The following is a 16,454-nucleotide window of genomic DNA, read 5'->3' as shown; positions in this document are numbered from 1 at the left end:
CTTGCATTGATCACTGAGGAAGGCTTTCTTATCTCTCCTTGCTATTCTCTGGAACTCTGCATTCAGATGCTTATATCTTTCCTTTTCGCCTTTGCTTTTCGCTTCTCTTCTTTTCACAGCTATTTGTAAGGTCTCCTCAGACAGCTATCTTGCCTTTTTTTGCACTTCTTTTCCATGGGGATGGTCTTGATCCTGTCTCCTGTACAAAGTCACTGGTAGAACCTACCAAAACAAGATACTCTACATCCAAAGACAAAGAAGCCACAAGGAGATAGCAGGAAGGGTGCGATCGAGATAAAATCAAATCCCATACCTGCTGGGTGGGTGACCCACAAACTGGATAACTATTATACCACAGAAGCTCTATCACAAGAGCGAAAGTTCTGAGCCGCACATCAGGTTTCACAGCCTGGGAGTCCAGCAATGACAGAAGGAGCCCACAGAGAATCCGGCTTTGAAAGCCAGCAGGGTTTGATCTCAGAAATTCCACAAGGCTGGGGGAAAAAGAATCTCCATTCTTAGAGGAGGCACACAAGGTCACACGCACACCAGCATCCAGGGCTGTTTTTTGTTTTGTTTTTTTATTTATTTGGGTGTGCCCGGTCTTGGTTGCAGCACGCAGGATCTCTTAATTTTCCTTGCAGCATGTGGAATCTTTAGTTGCAGCATGCAAACTCTCAGTTGCAGCATATGAGATCTAGTTTCCTGACCAGGGATTGAACCTGGGTCCCCCAAAATGGGAGTGCAGAGTCACTGGACCACCAAGGAAGTCTCTCCAGGGCTGTTTTTTTAAGCTACCAAGCTTTGGGGTGATTTGTGAGGCATTAACAGATAACTAGAACTACCCTGCTGGCTTACAGTGTCACTCCACTAGCATGTAAACTATGAGTGCAGGCCTCTTCTGTCTTATTTCCGCCAATATTGCCAAGGTCTAACTAACACTTGGGTTACTGAAATAAATTTTTTAAATAAGCGATTTTCACTTTGGTGGCAGCCAAATTAGTTCTTTCCAGACAAACAAAGGTTAGGCTCAAGTCCCAGCGCTTCTCTAGACAAGCGTGAATACTCTGAATACTCAAGAGACTCTCCTGAGGGGACTTTCCGGGTGGTCTAGTGGTTAGGTCTCTGTGCTTTCACTGCAGAAGGCACGGGTTCAATCCCTGGTCAGGGAACTAAGATCCTGCATGCCAAGTGGCCAAAACCTCCCTCCCCTAAAAGAGTTAATAGTTCCAGGCTGCAGTGTCAATTTGGGCTCTTTAAAATTCTTTTAAAAAGAGACAAGCTCTTTCCCTACCCACCCCTCTAGCCCATGCACCTTGGCAGGCCCCCCCGACTGCCCCAAATTAAAGGGGGAAGAGAGTTCAGGCCTCCCTTCCCAGGTGTCCTTTCCAGGACTCCCCCCGCCCTTTTCAGGGGCCAGCAGTGCCCCAGTGCTGAGCAACAAGGCGAAAGTGGAGCAGGAGCTCATATTCTGAGGAAAGCCCAGAGGCCGCCAGGGTGGGTCACGAACGAATTAAAAGGGGATATTTGAAACCCTCTGTGGCAAATGAGCAGCATATGATGCTTATCTGATCTGCCAGGACATAATTCCAGAGTAAAGGTTATGGATAGGCATATGACAGTGAAATGGCACTATATGTCGGGAAGACATATACGATCTGAGAGTAAAAACTTCCCAAATATCTATGGCAGGAAATCACAGTCTAATGTGATTCTCAAAATCACACCTGCTTACTGTAAAATATCTGCTAATTGTGTCACACACGCACACATACACACTAAATAAAAAAAGACAATCTCTGGAGATGGGCTGGTTTACTGTTTCACTGAACTGGTTGATACTTGCACTGTGGCCTCCACCAGGCCTAGGCTCAGTCTCAGGGCCAGAAGGGGAGTCTTAGCAACTGCCCCTTCTAACCAGGTTCAGGACGTCAGGATCTTCTCAACAACATTCCTGCATGAGCCACCACTGTGTGCACACTGATGGGGGCACTCACCTTGATCCAGAACTCCCCAAAAGCCTAGGGCAGGATGAATGCCTAAGCAGAAGAATCCCACAGCCTTGGGCAAGATCTTGGGGATGACACTCTAAAGCTGGTCCAATCATGTAGGGGGAGAGCAATCCCCATCAGATAAAATCTTCCTCAAACCAGAGACCTAACCTCCAGTTTGATATACAGAACTTAATCCCGTGGGAAAAGACCTTGAAAAGTCTTTTGGCTTGACCACTTTCATTTACAGAAAAGAGAAAGGAAGTCCAAAGAGGTTCAGTCAGCCACCCAAGGTGTCTCAGCACATGAGTCAAATCTCTGGGACTAGAAAGCTGGTCCCTAATTCTCCTGCCCTATCCTACAGGGCTCACACCCACCAGTGCCACAGAGAAGCTTCTTTTCAATGTCGGCTGCCCCAGAGTGAATTTAGTGCTCCCGTGAGCTTTAGTTCCACTGCCCGAAGAGTAGGATCAAGAACAGGCAGGCACAAGGCCTCTAGCCAGCATCCTCCCCATTCCCCTTAAGGCAGTAACATCTGCTTTAGCTGCTCTCATACCCAAAGGTTATCTGAGCTAGAAAGGGCCTTGGAGAATGTTAGCACAGATGCTGGAAAGGGAGTAAAGTCTCACCAGGGCCTAACATAACCGTGTTTCCTTGACAAGCCAACTCTTCAGCATTCAGAAAGCTTTCCCTTACTGCCCTGGGCCCTCAGGCCAAAATGCCCAGAGTGTCCTGTCTCCCATCATATCCACTCTTCCTCAGAAAGATGGATAAGGAGACCCCCTCCAGGACTGCAATTCCTGCCCGTGAACTCCTCCCCACCCTCTCCTCTCTGATTCTCCAATAAGGACATGCCTCAGCTTGTGGGTTGGACAGACTGCTGCCCCTCTCCTTTGTATGATAAAATACACAGGAGTCTGAGCCCACAGGCCTCACACAGGTGTCCTAGACTAAAGGAAGCTAGATCCCACCGCTAGATGTGTGCGTCATAAAGGAAGGAACAGAGGTTCAGTGTGGCCAGGTCTTCTCATTTTTTTCTGTAACAATTTTATTGATATAATTCACATTCCATGCTATTGACTCATTTAAAGTAGACAATTCATTTTTTTTTAATATTCAGAGTTTAAGTTTTAAAAGATTAAACCAAAAAATCTCTAGGTTCCCAGATACATTTTCTTGATTTTAAAACACAGATAGATGCTTAAGTTGTTTTTAAATGGAAGGGTGATCAAACTCTGTCAGGAGGCTGAACTGGATCTGAGGTGGTAAGCAGTGTGAATAAACATTTGTAACTTCTACCTTTTAAGACAAAAGTCCCATCATGGCTTTTGTGTCTTGTTTACCCCTGAATTCTGGAGCCTGATACCTAACAAGTTCTCAAAAATTTTCAGAATGAATCAATCTAGAAAAGTACTTTGCCAATTTACAGCTGCAGAACCCTACAGCAAACTGCCATCCAAACTCTGTAAGTACTATCACCACGACAGGGAACCCAGGACCTACAGTGGCAGCCAAATCCATTGAGAGCACTGCTAAAAGTTACTACTTGCCCAGAGTCAAAACCTACTGATCCTCCACCTCCCACCTGCCATCAGCGCTTTACCTGTAGGGCCAGACTTGAAGGAGGAACAGACCTGAAGCAGGTCTGTTCAAATGCTGTACATCAGAACAACCGCACTGCCACCCACCCCAAGCTTTGATGGTCTGGGAAAAATTATCCTAGTTTCTCAACCATCCCCTCCTCACAGTAAGAGGCATGCGTCACAGTGAGCAGCTGCCTCCCTGTGTTCCTAATTTCCTGTCTCTCTCCCACTCCCCAGAAGTAGCATCCAGGGGGCTCTCACCATGGCCAAACTCCGCCCCCTACACTCGGCTCCACTGCGGACAAAACCCAAACTAGGTTATTCCATCCACATAATTGGCCTCTCTTCCTCGTATCACTTTAAGTAAGTAAGTAAGTCAGTCACTCAGTCGTGTCCGACTCTTTGCGACCCCATGGACTGTAGCCTACCAGGCTCCTCTGTCCATGGGATTTTCCAAGCAATAGTACTGGAGTGGATTGACATTTCCCTCTCCAGCAGATCTTCCTGACCCAGGGATGGAACCTGGGTCTCCCGCATTGTAGACAGATGCTTTACCGTCTGAGCCACTATCACTGTAAAGATATATAAAGAACAGGAAAAGCAAGGAGACCTCCACTCCCTCAAACAAATCCAAAGCTGCAGAAAGATTCCGAAGATGGAGCGGGAGGGTTTCACTGCAAAGCACCTGAGCTGTCCTCTCACCAACATTCTACCACTAGGGCACTCTCAAGTGCCGCAATGTGGGCTTCTCGTGGCAGGATTATAGCCCCCAGGGACTCCTCAAATTCCCCTCCACTATGAAGTTGTGTACCAGCCTAGGGCAGGTAGGAGGAGCTGGCTCTAAGTGATATGGGCTGCCTTCCTGTGTATCCCCAGCACCAAGCAGCAGGGTAAAGGGGGAGAGAGGACCCAGGAAGACAGAAGACTTCTGCATTTGATTTCTGTTAGCAAAGTGAAGACCTGGATCAAATTCAAGACCTCAAAAGAGGTACCGTCAACACTCTCAGAGCGATCATCACTTGTTATTTGCCAAGCTTCAGCTAAGCACTCACCTTCACCCAGTGCACACTCACTGTGATCCTAGGACACGGGTACTCCAGTTATAACTCCACTTACTGAAGCCAGAAGTTACCGATCTATCTGAGGGCACTCACTCAGTAGGTGATTGGGCTTAACTCAAACTGGATAACTACAAAGTCAACGCTCTACTTCTTCCTCCAGAGGAGTGAAAACAAAACCGGAATAGAAGCAAAGAGACGTGCGTTCAAGTCTCAGCCGTACTCTGAACTGACTGTGACCTTGAGTGACTCTATTTCCTTTCTGGGCCGGAAGTACCTACCCTGTAAACGAATGGCTTAGGTTCAAGGACCTCTGGGGTCCCTTCCAGCTGTAAATACTCCTCCTCTGAAAGGGAGATAAGGACATCTAAGCCTCTTTGTGCAGAGCATTAAGGACAGAGTTGATAACTGGCCACAAGTCAGGGTAAGCCTGGCTCTCAAAATCCCACTCTTCTCAGAAACTAAGACTGCCTATGGGCAGATGCAAACCCACTGTTAGCTCAGATGTAACAATGGCTCGAATTCAGCTGAAAGGAGGTGGCTCTGATGGGAAGAAAACCTTGTGCCCGTAGCTAAGTGTGGCAAAGCCCACCAAGCCAAGCTGCCCAGAGGCTGGTGGCAGACAGTCTAGATGCAGACCCAGGAAGTCCCCTACATGGGTTTTTTCCCAGGTGGAGGTGGGGACTCCTATATGGAAGCCTGTCCCCCCGCCACTACTTCCAGGGCCACTGCCTCCTCTTCCCGCCTAAACAGCTGCAGTAGTGCAAGTAAGATGGGGCTCTTGGCTGAAGTGTGGACTCAGCCTAGGCCAGTCACCAGCAACTGCATTCCAACTAAGCTGGCCTTCTAAAAGGTCAGAGAAATCCCATACACTGGAGTTGCTCCCCATCCTTGAAGGATGACAACCAGTAACTGTCCTACACCTACACTTCAGAAATGTCATAGAAGTCTGCTCTCTTCTAATCTGGGAACCTTGCCCCACAGGATGAGACAGGAAACCCCAAATCTCCTATTCTTAACCTAAGAGGTTCTCCCACGTGGCCAAAGCAAACTTTCAAAAACAAAAATCTGACCCTCACTTAAAATCTTCTAAAGCTCTCCACTGCCTTCCAGTTAAAATCAGAATTTATACCACAGCCACAAGAACTACTCAGTTCCCTGAACCTCTCGGCCTTTCCTCAACCAAGAATGAGTCCTCTTTTCAGGTCTTTTCTCAGATAACTCTTACCTATCGTTCCCATTTCAGTTTAGCCACTGCTTCCTCCAGAAAAATTACTCTGACCTGGACTGAGCGGGGTGCCCCCTGCTGCACTCCCAAAGAATCCCACAGTCTTCTTATACAGCATCTTCCATACTGCATCGAGAATGTGTGTGCTCTCTGTCAACACAAATTTTTATTATTCACTACGGTATTCTCTGCGCCAGACTCAAAATATGAATGATGCTGCTTAAAGTATGATATTCATCCATTCATTCACTAATTAAACCTTCACTGAGCTGCCTACTCTGTGCCAGGCATGTTTAGGTGCTGGAAATAAGCAGCGGTCAAATACCAAAGACCCTTATCCAACAGTGATAAAAACTAAAAAGAAACCTGAAGCAGGTAAGAGGGATGAGATACAGCATAAGGTGCATGCAGTCTGCAGGTTAATACAGAGTGGTGGGGGCAGGCCTCTCCATCCCAGGGAAGAGAACAGGAACCGGAAGAATGTGAGGGCATGGTCCACGTGGCTATCTGGGGGAACAGCACTGAAGAATAAAAGCCCTGGAGCACAACATGCTCCAGGAAAAGCAAAGAGTCACGTTGTTGGAGGGGGAAAGTGGTGAAGATGGAGTTAGAGCTCAGGTCAGGGCAAGGGCAAGTCTAGGGAGTCAGCTTAAGAAGACACTCTAAGGACTCTGAATTTTTACTCCACTATAGAAGCTGTGAGAGGACTTAAAGCAGGAGTGACAGGACACCAGTTAGAGGCTCCTGCAACCTTCCAGGTGAGAAGCAATGGTATATGGACCAGACTGGTGGCCAAGGAGGTGGTAAAAACATTCACCTTTGGTCACAGTTGACCTGTTCTGGTCTCCTCTCCACATACACTAGCTCACTGAAACTCCTGATAACCCCAAAGTAATAGTGATATTGCAATTATCCTCTGTAATCTGCTCAGCAGGTGCTCTTTTTAGCCCCACTTCAGTTACCTGTTTACCTTTGGTCAGTTTTTAGAAGCCAAAAGGATGTCCTGGTAAATTAGATATAAAGTGACAGAGAAAGAGGTAGCAAGAATGACCCCAAGGTTTTTAGTCTGAGCAATGAGGACAGTTGCTTATTAACCTCTCCTGAGGCTCACGTTGCTCATATGTGAAGCAGGGTTAAAAAAGAGTGCCTGCTGAGAAGATTACAAAGGATAACTGCAATATCACTATTACTTATCTTGGGGTTATCAAGAGTTTCAATAAGCTAGTGTATGTCAAAGGGAGACTAAAACCATACAGGGTTCCGGTGGACCATGTGTCGAGATGGCTCCCGGCAACTATGGGATTGAATTCAGTTCCTTGGGACTTCATTTAAAGGCAAGGCAAAGAAAAGGCTATCTGGAGTTGCTGGAATGTATGTCCAGAGGGGAAGGTGGTTACCACATCAAATATGGAGGGTTATACCAAGTTCCCTGAACACAGAGGCTCCATCTGGGTTTACCAGTAACACCTCAAACTAAAGTGGGTGAAGTTTCTCATTCTATGTCAGATTTATGTGGACAGTTTTACAAAGTTCATCATAAAAGCCCACATTCCTTACCTTTCACACCTAAGGCTTTGTCAGTCCAAAGACGCAGCCAGAGGAAAAGAGCTCATCAAGACTGTCCCTCTGATTCTGGGAAAATTCCTCATGGAGACACCCTGCTGCTGCTGCTAACTCGCTTCAGTCATGTCCGACTCTGTGCGACCCCATAGACAGCAGCCCACCAGGCCCCCCAGTCCCTGGGATTCTCCAGGCAAGAACACTGGAGTGGGTTGCCATTTCCTTCTCCAATGCATGAAAGTGAAAAGTGAAAGTGAAGTAGCGACTTCACTGGTCCGGAGTGATCTAAGGCAGTGGCCAGGAGAGGACAGCTTTACTTGCTAGAGGTTCATGAAAGAAAATAAATTTTAGATACCTGGCTAATAAAAGGACGGGAAACGGTGAAGGGGCGAAGGGGTGGGTGATGGGATATCAATCAGAACATGCTGTTTTTCCTCATGTCCAGCTCTTAGTGACCCCATGGACTGCAGCCTACCAGGCTCCTCTGTCCATGGGATTTTCCAGGCAAGAGTACTGGAGTGGGGTGCCATTGCCTTCTCCGGAGACACCCTAGGCTAACTCCAAATTATCAATCTTCACTTAGCAAAGGCATGGATAACCCCTCAGAATGGGTAATTACCACAAACTATTGACACATACACAGTCGATCCCCAAACAACGCAGGGGTCAGGGCACCAACCTCGAGCTCAGTGAAAAACCCACTTATAAGTTTATAGGCTGTGCCAGGCATCTGCTGCTGCTCTCATCTGCGGTTCTGTGACAGCAGAGAGGGTAGGACTAGAGTACTTACTGAGAAAAATCTACATAAGTGGATCCATGCAGCATGAACCCATATTGTTCAAGGGTCAGCTGAACCTGGCTTTGGAACGCATCTTCCGGCATCTAAACCACTTACATCCGTGAGGGACATTTCAAGTCATGAACTGGGCCACCCCAGAACGAGGTATCAAGCTGACCCTCAGGCAGCCTCAGCACAGGGTTAGTCCCGTCGTGTTCTGACTGAAATCCCATCACCCACCCCTCTGCCCCTTCACCCTGTTTCCCGTCCTTTTACTAGCCAGGTATCAAAATTCATTTTCTTTTATGAACCTCTAGCAAGTAAGGCTGTCCTCTCCTGGCCACTGCCTTAGATCACTCCAGACCAGCCAGGGAAGTTTGGGAGCCCTTTGGAGGCCCCAACACCCTAATTACCCACTTCGAGGTTGTCTTGGATTTTGCAAACAGGGGCAGACCCATCCTCCAAGCTCTCCATGTTAGAGAGGTTTTTGTGGTTTCAGGTCCACTGCTCCGCCTCCTCTCCCTCCCTTTGGGAGGGAAAGAGTGCTGAGTAACAGCTCTAAAATGCTTACTCTCACCTAGGTCCCACTGCAGAGGCAGTGGGTCAGCCAAGAGACTCCGCCCCGCAGGGAGGTTCAGAGTTCAGATCTACAGAGACCACCCCCTACCTGCCCAGGGCCCCAGACCACCTCCAAAGCACCTCTCCCTCCCCAGCAGGCGTTATCTCCCAGTGAATGTAAAACTCAAACACCCTGCCCAGATCAAGGGACAGGTTCCCGGGGAAGGCCTCCTTCCCTTCTCCCCTTCAGAGGGTGTCCCGATTGTGTGCTTTCTTTACAAGAACAGAAAGTGGTCTCAACTACAGGAAAAGAGCTTTAAGCCCTCCTTTATAAAGGCCAACATAACAGTTCTTCACCAAAAGGTGTACAATATAACAAGCTATGGAGTTTAAAACAAATAAAAATAACCATAATGCCATTATTACACTTGACAGATAATTTCCTAATATCTACACTTTTAAAATTTCTTCTTATATAACCTGTTTGTTTAAATCAGGATTCAAACATGTTCCACACAAGGCATTTGACTGATGTCTCAACTCTTCAACCATAACAGTTCCCTCTTTTAAAAATGCTTATTTACTTTTTAATTGAAGTGGATGTACAATAATATAATAAGTTGCAGGTGAAATATAGTGAGTCATGAGTTTTAAGTTACACTCCATTTATGACTTCCTTGATGGCTCAGTAGTAAAGAACCCACTTCCCAATGGAGGAGATGTGGGTTTAGTCCCTGGTTCAGGAAAATCGCCTGGAGAAGGAAACTGCAACCCACTCTAGTATTCTTGCCTGGGAAACCCTATGGCCAGGAGGAGTCTTGTGGACCACAGTTCATGGGGTCGCAAGGAGTCATACACTACTTAGCGACTGCTGCTGCTAAATCGCATCAGTCGTGTCCGACTCTGTGCGACCCCATAGACAGCAGCCCACTAGGCTCCTCTGTCCCTGGGATTCTCCAGGTAAGAATACTGGAGTGGGTTTCCATTTCCTTCTCCAATACGACTGAACAACTCCATAATGCTTATTATAAAATACTGGCTATACCCCATTTGTACAAGACATCCTTGTAGCCTTATTTTGTATGTAATAGTTTGTACCTCTTAACCTTGTACCTCTTAACCCCCCATCTCAACGCTGCCCTTCCCTCCTCCCCTCTCCCCAGTGGGAACCACCAGTTTGTTCTCTGTGAGTCCGTTTCTGTTACACTCACTAGTCTTGCTCTATTCACTTATTTATCTACGCTGTGCTACGCCTCCGTTGCTCCAAGTGGCCTTTCTCTTGCTTCGGCGAGCAGCGACTGCTCCCTAGCTGCGGTGCACAGGTGTCTCCTGCAGAGCCCAGACTCCACGGCGCGCAGGCTTCAGGAGTTGCAGCACTCGGGCTCAGCTGCTCCATGGTGCATGGACTCTTCCTGGACCAGTGACTGAACCCGTGGCCCCTGCACTGGTAGATGGGAGTCTTATCCACTGTGCCACCAGGGAAGTTCTTGCTGTATTTTTTTAACGCCACTTATTTGCTAACAAAATAATCTGTCCTGTAGTTTCTCACGTTCAAAGACTGAATAACTGCTACCTCATGGTCCATCAATGTATTCTTCTATCCTCACAGATCTATGATTCTGTTAGACGTGGGTTCAATTTTTATTTGGCAGACACAATTTTTACAGACAGCACTGTGTACTTTCTATTATCACATTCACTGTAAGGCACCTAATGCCTGGCTGCTACACAGACTGCTCTGATATACACTCCAAGCAACTGGCTTAGGTTCCTAAAGCCACAAAAGTGTCTCTCCAGCCTTCACAGAACTTGGATTCAAAACTGAACTTTTTAACCACAACTGCAGATACAAACATACACATATAAAAAGCTCTGCTTTGTAAAAATTGTGAATCACTGCTATATATCCGAAAATTACATAAACATTATAAACCAAGTATATCTCAATTAAAAACAAATCAAAAAGCTCTACTTTGGTTTCTTTTGTGGGGAAGGGGTTTATCAGAGAAAAAGTGCTTTTGATAGTAAAAACACTAAAGACATTTAGACCTATTCCAATTCCCTTATTTTACAGATGAAGAAATACAAGCTCAGAGAGAGTATGAGGGTTGCTAATGCCCACAAAGTTGGACACAAGCAGAATTACACGCAAAATGAACACCTCTAATAATGCTTATGATTTATTACAGCTAGCACTTATCAGATGCTCTATACTTGACATTAAGCTAAGTATCACACTAAATATTTATGAATCAGTTACTATCACTATTCCCGTTTTGAGGATGAAGGAACAATGGCTTAGAGAGGCTGAGTTATTTACCCAAGACTGAACAGGAAGTTAGGAACAAAGTTGGGACTCAAAATTACAGACTGTGTAACTCCAAGGAGCCAGGGTCTGAAGTAGCTCTGACACCATGAGGTCTTCATGCAGTGAAGACTGACTGATACCCTAGATCCCTGCCAGTGCCCCACCTAGTACACCAGCTGTGAGACTGGTGGGTGAAGGAAGATGGGAAAGGGCCCAAACGCAGGAAGGAAATGGAGACTTCGAGAGGAGGTTTATTTGGGGCCAGTTCAGTGTGGCACAAGATTCCTGGGGTTGCCATGGGTTAGCTGGGATTATAATCCTTTTTGGTTTCATGCCACCAGTTAGCTGTACTTCAAAGGGACACAGGAAAAAAAAAAAAAAAATGATACCCAGAATATAATAAATGTGCAAGTCTCAGACCCTGACGCCAACTTTCCTTTAAAGAGAAATGAAGAAAAAGATCACAGAAGTGTCACACAATCCACCCACTTATTCCCTGCTAGGGGTGCTGGAAGTTTGTGGGGATAATGAACTCTCAAATCTCTACCTACTACATGTATACCAGCCACAGCAACTTTTAAAAAGCTTTTAACACAGCAAACGTTTAGTTCAGTTAGACTCGGCTTTGCCCACAGCCCTAAAAAGCACATGCACACTCTACCAAAAGCTAATTTTTAGGAAAGGCAGATAAATTAAAACTTATTTTAAAAACATTTGTTGCAACACATTCCAAAGTAAAAGTAGGCAATTGTTTGAATCATCAAATTTTAAGATTATCCATACTATGTCCTTCATGTCTGTGGAGAAGCAAAGGTCTACTTTTAAGGAGACAGATCCCATATATTTCAGGGAGTACTGATAAAATACCAGAAAAGGAAAATACACCATTCTCCAACCCCCTCAATTTTACAGGTGGAGAAAACGGAAACCCAGAACAAGGCCCAGGAAATCCCAAAGTTTTAGTCTTCCATAGTACAACAGCAAACACATGCCAGGCACCAGACTAAATACTTGAAACGTACCATCACAGTGAATGCTCACAATGCTCGAGGCAGATAAATAACTTTATTTCTAGAATATAATGAGGAAGCTGAGGCACAGAATGGTTAAATTATCTTGTCCAATGAAGCACAGCTAAGCAACTGGCATTAGAATGCAAGTTTTGACATCAGAACCTTTGCTATCTTCTTCATTAAAAAAAAAAAAATTCGGCTGTCCTAGGTCATCGTTGCCACACACAGGATCTTTGCTGCGGCACATGGGATCTAGTTCCCTGACCAGGAATTGAACCTGGGCCCCCTCCACTGAGAGTGGGGAGTCTTAATCATCACGAAGTCCCTCATTTCTTCTTGTAAATGAGACATCCTGCCTCTCTCATACTTAAAGAGTTGTGGCTAGAATAAGGAAAAGAAATTTTAATGTTTTCAAAACATTCTAAGGGAGAGAAATACAAAAAGCCAAAATGCAAATCCCAAGACTTAAAACCACTAAGACAGACACTTAAACCAGAACAGAGAGCCCTGCAAGAAAGGGGGGATATCACAAAACATTTTTTATTACTAGTTACTGAGTGTGTCTCTTAAAGAACTAAAATACTAGCATCTGAGCCAAAAGGAGAGCTAAAAATAGGCATTTGCAGAAAGCTTTGGAAAGCTTTTGGCTTACTTAGGAGGCACCAAAAACATATGCATCACAGAACACAAAATTTCCCCAAGACCACACTGCCACTCCACTGGTGTCACATTTAAACTTGTCCAAATAAAATCAGGGCTGGAAAAGGGCCTTAGTGATCCATGTAAATTTCAAAGAAAGGGCCACTATCTACCCTGAACACAAAATTCTCCTTCAAAACACATTCAAGCCCTAACAACAGGCTTAAACAGAGAAGCTACTGGATTAATTCAGATTTGTCTGTCGAAGACTATTCTGAAGGTTCAATACTAATGAGCAGACCAGACACTTCCTCGCCTAACAAGAACAGAGTAAGTCTACTGGACTTAGAATTTTGCTTTGGGCACTTAAAGCAAGTTGGCTTTTCTATTCAGACGTAAAGGCGAGATGCCAGCCAAGCTGTCTTCTTCCCACGATCAATAACCCCGGTGACGCACCCTACCAAGGGCCCCTAGACTTGCACAAAATGCCAGCTCAGACATCCAACACCACCTGATGTCATGGCTGATTTAAAACCCACAAGGCAGGTTCACCATTAGCAGAGCAGCAGCAGCCAGAGTGAGTAGCCCCATTTAAACTTCTGAGGAGTGCTCTCTCCTCCGGATGATTATACCCTGAGTTTAAAGAGGGGGGAAGGACCAAAGAGTATCTTCAAATTGCTTTTCCTCCCTCCGTGGGTGGATCAGGAGAGATTTGCAAGAAAATGGAGATTTCAGCACTGCCCTTTGCATAAGAGGGTTCTGGAAGGAAAAGGGGGGGAAGGGGAGGAGGGCAAAAGGAAGAGAACACGGTTTGAGGTACTATTAGTAAAAGCCAAAGGTCCCCTCCCCCAAATGAAGCAATCTTATAAAGAAATAAAAATTACAACATGCCATTTTCAGAATTCGGTGTTCTGGTTTCCCTGGGACTACGAGGGATTCTATTCCCTTGAATGTGAAAGCATTAAGCTGCCCTTTCAACTTTCCCCATTTTGATGGTTTAAACCAGTCAGTCTCAAGCAGAAGGGGAGGAGTTCTGAAAAAGCCGTAGGGCTATGGCCACAGGCCATCGTAGTAGCTCCAATTGGGTTTTAATACCGGCTCACTGCAAGAAGATCCTGAACCCAAGAATCCAGCCCCAGGGTGTCTCTACGGGCCGGCAAAGGGAGCAGGGCGGGCGCGCCCCCCACCAAAGGCGAAGATCTATTTTCGGCAAAGGAAGGCCTAGCGGAGACTCCATATTCCTTACCCTCCTTCCCCCACCAACAAGGCTCTGCGGGGACTTCCCGCACACCCACCTCCCCCGAGAGGCCGGGTCCGAAAGGACCCAAAGAAGTCGAGGAGGGAGAGGGAGGGCGCGCCGCTCGGCGGTCACATGCCGCCAGCCGCGCGGGGAGGAACCACGTTGTCCTGGCTGCGGAGGAATGCCGGGAAGGGGGGACGCGCACTCACACCCGCGCACACGCACACTCCCGACCGCGCCGCCCGCACCCGCCTTCCGCCCCGAGCGCCGCGGCGACCGCCGAACGCCCAGGCCGAGCGGCCGCGAGCAGCCCGCGGGCCGGCGGCGCGGCGCATGGCGCCCAACTGTCACCCGCCCGGCCTGGCCCGGCCACTCCCTCCCCCGCCGCCACACGCCCCTCGAGTCGCTGCATGCCCCCTTACTCGCCTCACATTTCCCCTCACTGGACGCCCCGCACACTCGCCATCCGGCTCCCTCACAAGGCGGAAGGTCCCCAGGATCAGGCGAGGGAAAGCACCGAATTCAATGACACGTTGGGTTTCCTCTTCTCCCCATTCTCCCCGTAACCGACCCCTCGAGCCGTCGCCCACGGCCATTCTACCGCCTAACACCATCTACTCGAGAACAAACTTGTTAACTTTTAAATCCCGAATCTGTGTGGTCGGTATGCACTCATCGCCGGGCGTTTTGCTGCCTATGACATATACTCATTAAACATTTACAACACGGGGACGATAGCAACGCTACCAAAACGAGGAACACGGGGCGGGGGGGCGGAGGGGGCTTCCCGAGGAAGGTTCAGGCAAGAAACCGTCTCTCACACAGACACGCGGTGGGGGCGGGGGGGAGGGCCCCTTTCACCGAAACCAGCGCCCGCCCCTCTCCCCGCGAGATAGGCCGGGACCACGCCGTTGCCCACTAACCGCTGCGGCCCAGGCGGTGGCCGTAGCCTCCTGGAGGCCGGGCCCTGCGGCAGGGGCAGGTTCCCGAGTGTGCTGGGGTGGGGGGTGGGGGCGGTGGGGGGGGGCAGGGCACGGCGACCTGAATTAGCCAGGATAATGGAAAAAAAAAAAAAAACCCGAGTCACCACGACCCACTGCGGCGGACCCCCGGGCCCTGGAGGCCGCTGGGGGAGGGGACGCCTATGTCCCCGGAAGAGGCCTCCGGTCCCGGAATACCAAACGGAGACCCACCTGGAGGAGACTGTCCGTTCACGGTGGCCAGGACCGGTGGCAGCGCGTTCTTAGTCCACGGGTTCACCTTGGGCGGAGGGGCCTCCACGAAGTCTCGGCGCCCGGCGCCCGCGGCTCCAGCAGCTCCTCCGCCAGCGCCCGGCTCGCCGCCGCCGCCCTCCTCCCCGTCGCTGACGGCCAGGCCCTCGGCGCCGGGCGGCTGCGGCGGCCGCGGGCTCTCGCGCTCCAGCTGCCCGGTGCCTTCCCTGTGCTGCTTGGCGCAGGGCGGCCGAGGTCTTCGGGTGCCGCCGTCCGGCTCCCCGCCTCCGACGTCGTTCGCCCCCGGCTCGCCCTTGCCCTCGGGCGGCGGCAGCGGCTTCTTCCTCACCAGACCCCCGTGATCTTCGGCCTGCAAGAGCGGGGCGCCCCCCGGCAGCAGCGGCTCCACCTGAGTGGCCATCTGCGCGCCCGCCCCCCCGGAGAAGCCGGGCGCGCCCGAGGCTGCCTCCCCCGCCTCGAACTTGGCTCTCAGAGAGCCCGCGACGCCTTCCTCCGGGGCGCTGGGCCCCAGTCCCGGCGGAGAAGGGTCGGGGTTCACGCTAGGCACGGCCCCCCCTCCCGGTCGGATGCAGCCGCCGTAGATCCAAGGCCCGCTGGCGGGGCGGGGGGGGGGGGGGGAGGAAGGCCCCCCACTCTGCGGTCCAGGCCTCCTCGGCGCGCGTCCCCCCCCGCCCGTTCCTCGCAAGGAGCCCCCACCCGGAGCCTGGCAGGCTTCTCGTCCCGTCCCTCCCTCCCCCCCGCCCCCGGGGCGGCCCGGGCTTCCCGGCACGGGGGCTGCAGCAATATGGACGGACGGGGGAGAGGCGCGGCGAGCCGAGCTGACCACGCGATCCGCGGCAGGCGGCGGGCGGGCGCGCGCCTCGCGACGCAGCGGGCAAGGGGAGGGGACGGCGCAACGGGGGCGCGCCCGCCGGGGCTGGCCCTGGGCGACGGGCGGGCGAAGGCGGCGGGAGCGCGCGCGCAGGGCCTCGCGGCCCCGCCCCTGGTCCCGCCCCTGGCCTCCGATTCCTCGGTGCACCTCCCCGGCTGGTGGGTGAGGGGTACTCAAACCGGACGGGGGCGAGCACGTGCCTGATACAATTCGGAAGGGGGGGCGGTCAGCAAGCCGGGTAGGAGAGACCGGGTGGTATAAAGAGGGGGAAGTGTCTTAAAGAGCCAGCGCGTGAGAGCGTCCGCAGGTGGAGCACATGGGACCGCGCCACGCGGCTGGCGGGGCCTGCTCCTGCTCTTTAGGCTGGGTGCGCCAGAATCTGGGGAAAGAGCCAT

The 16,454-nt window shown here is 49.9% G+C and overlaps 1 protein-coding gene across 2 annotated transcripts in view; it reads right to left on the bottom strand.

Moving 5' to 3' along the window:
* The window catches only part of LARP1 (La ribonucleoprotein 1, translational regulator), a 58,659-nt gene extending 42,542 nt beyond the window's left edge, over window positions 1–16,117 (bottom strand). For both annotated transcript variants that reach the window (XM_069592469.1, XM_069592470.1), the window contains exon 1: window positions 15,150–16,117. In XM_069592469.1, coding sequence (XP_069448570.1) covers window positions 15,150–15,588 — 439 coding nt within the window. In that variant the 5' untranslated portion in view covers window positions 15,589–16,117. The remainder of the gene's footprint in view (window positions 1–15,149) is intronic.
* Window positions 16,118–16,454: the final 337 nt, after the last annotated feature.

This window comes from Ovis canadensis, chromosome 5 (assembly GCF_042477335.2).
Source record: "Ovis canadensis isolate MfBH-ARS-UI-01 breed Bighorn chromosome 5, ARS-UI_OviCan_v2, whole genome shotgun sequence".
NCBI classification, from domain to species: domain Eukaryota; kingdom Metazoa; phylum Chordata; class Mammalia; order Artiodactyla; family Bovidae; genus Ovis; species Ovis canadensis.
This window is presented reverse-complemented; position numbering and strand designations above follow the sequence as displayed.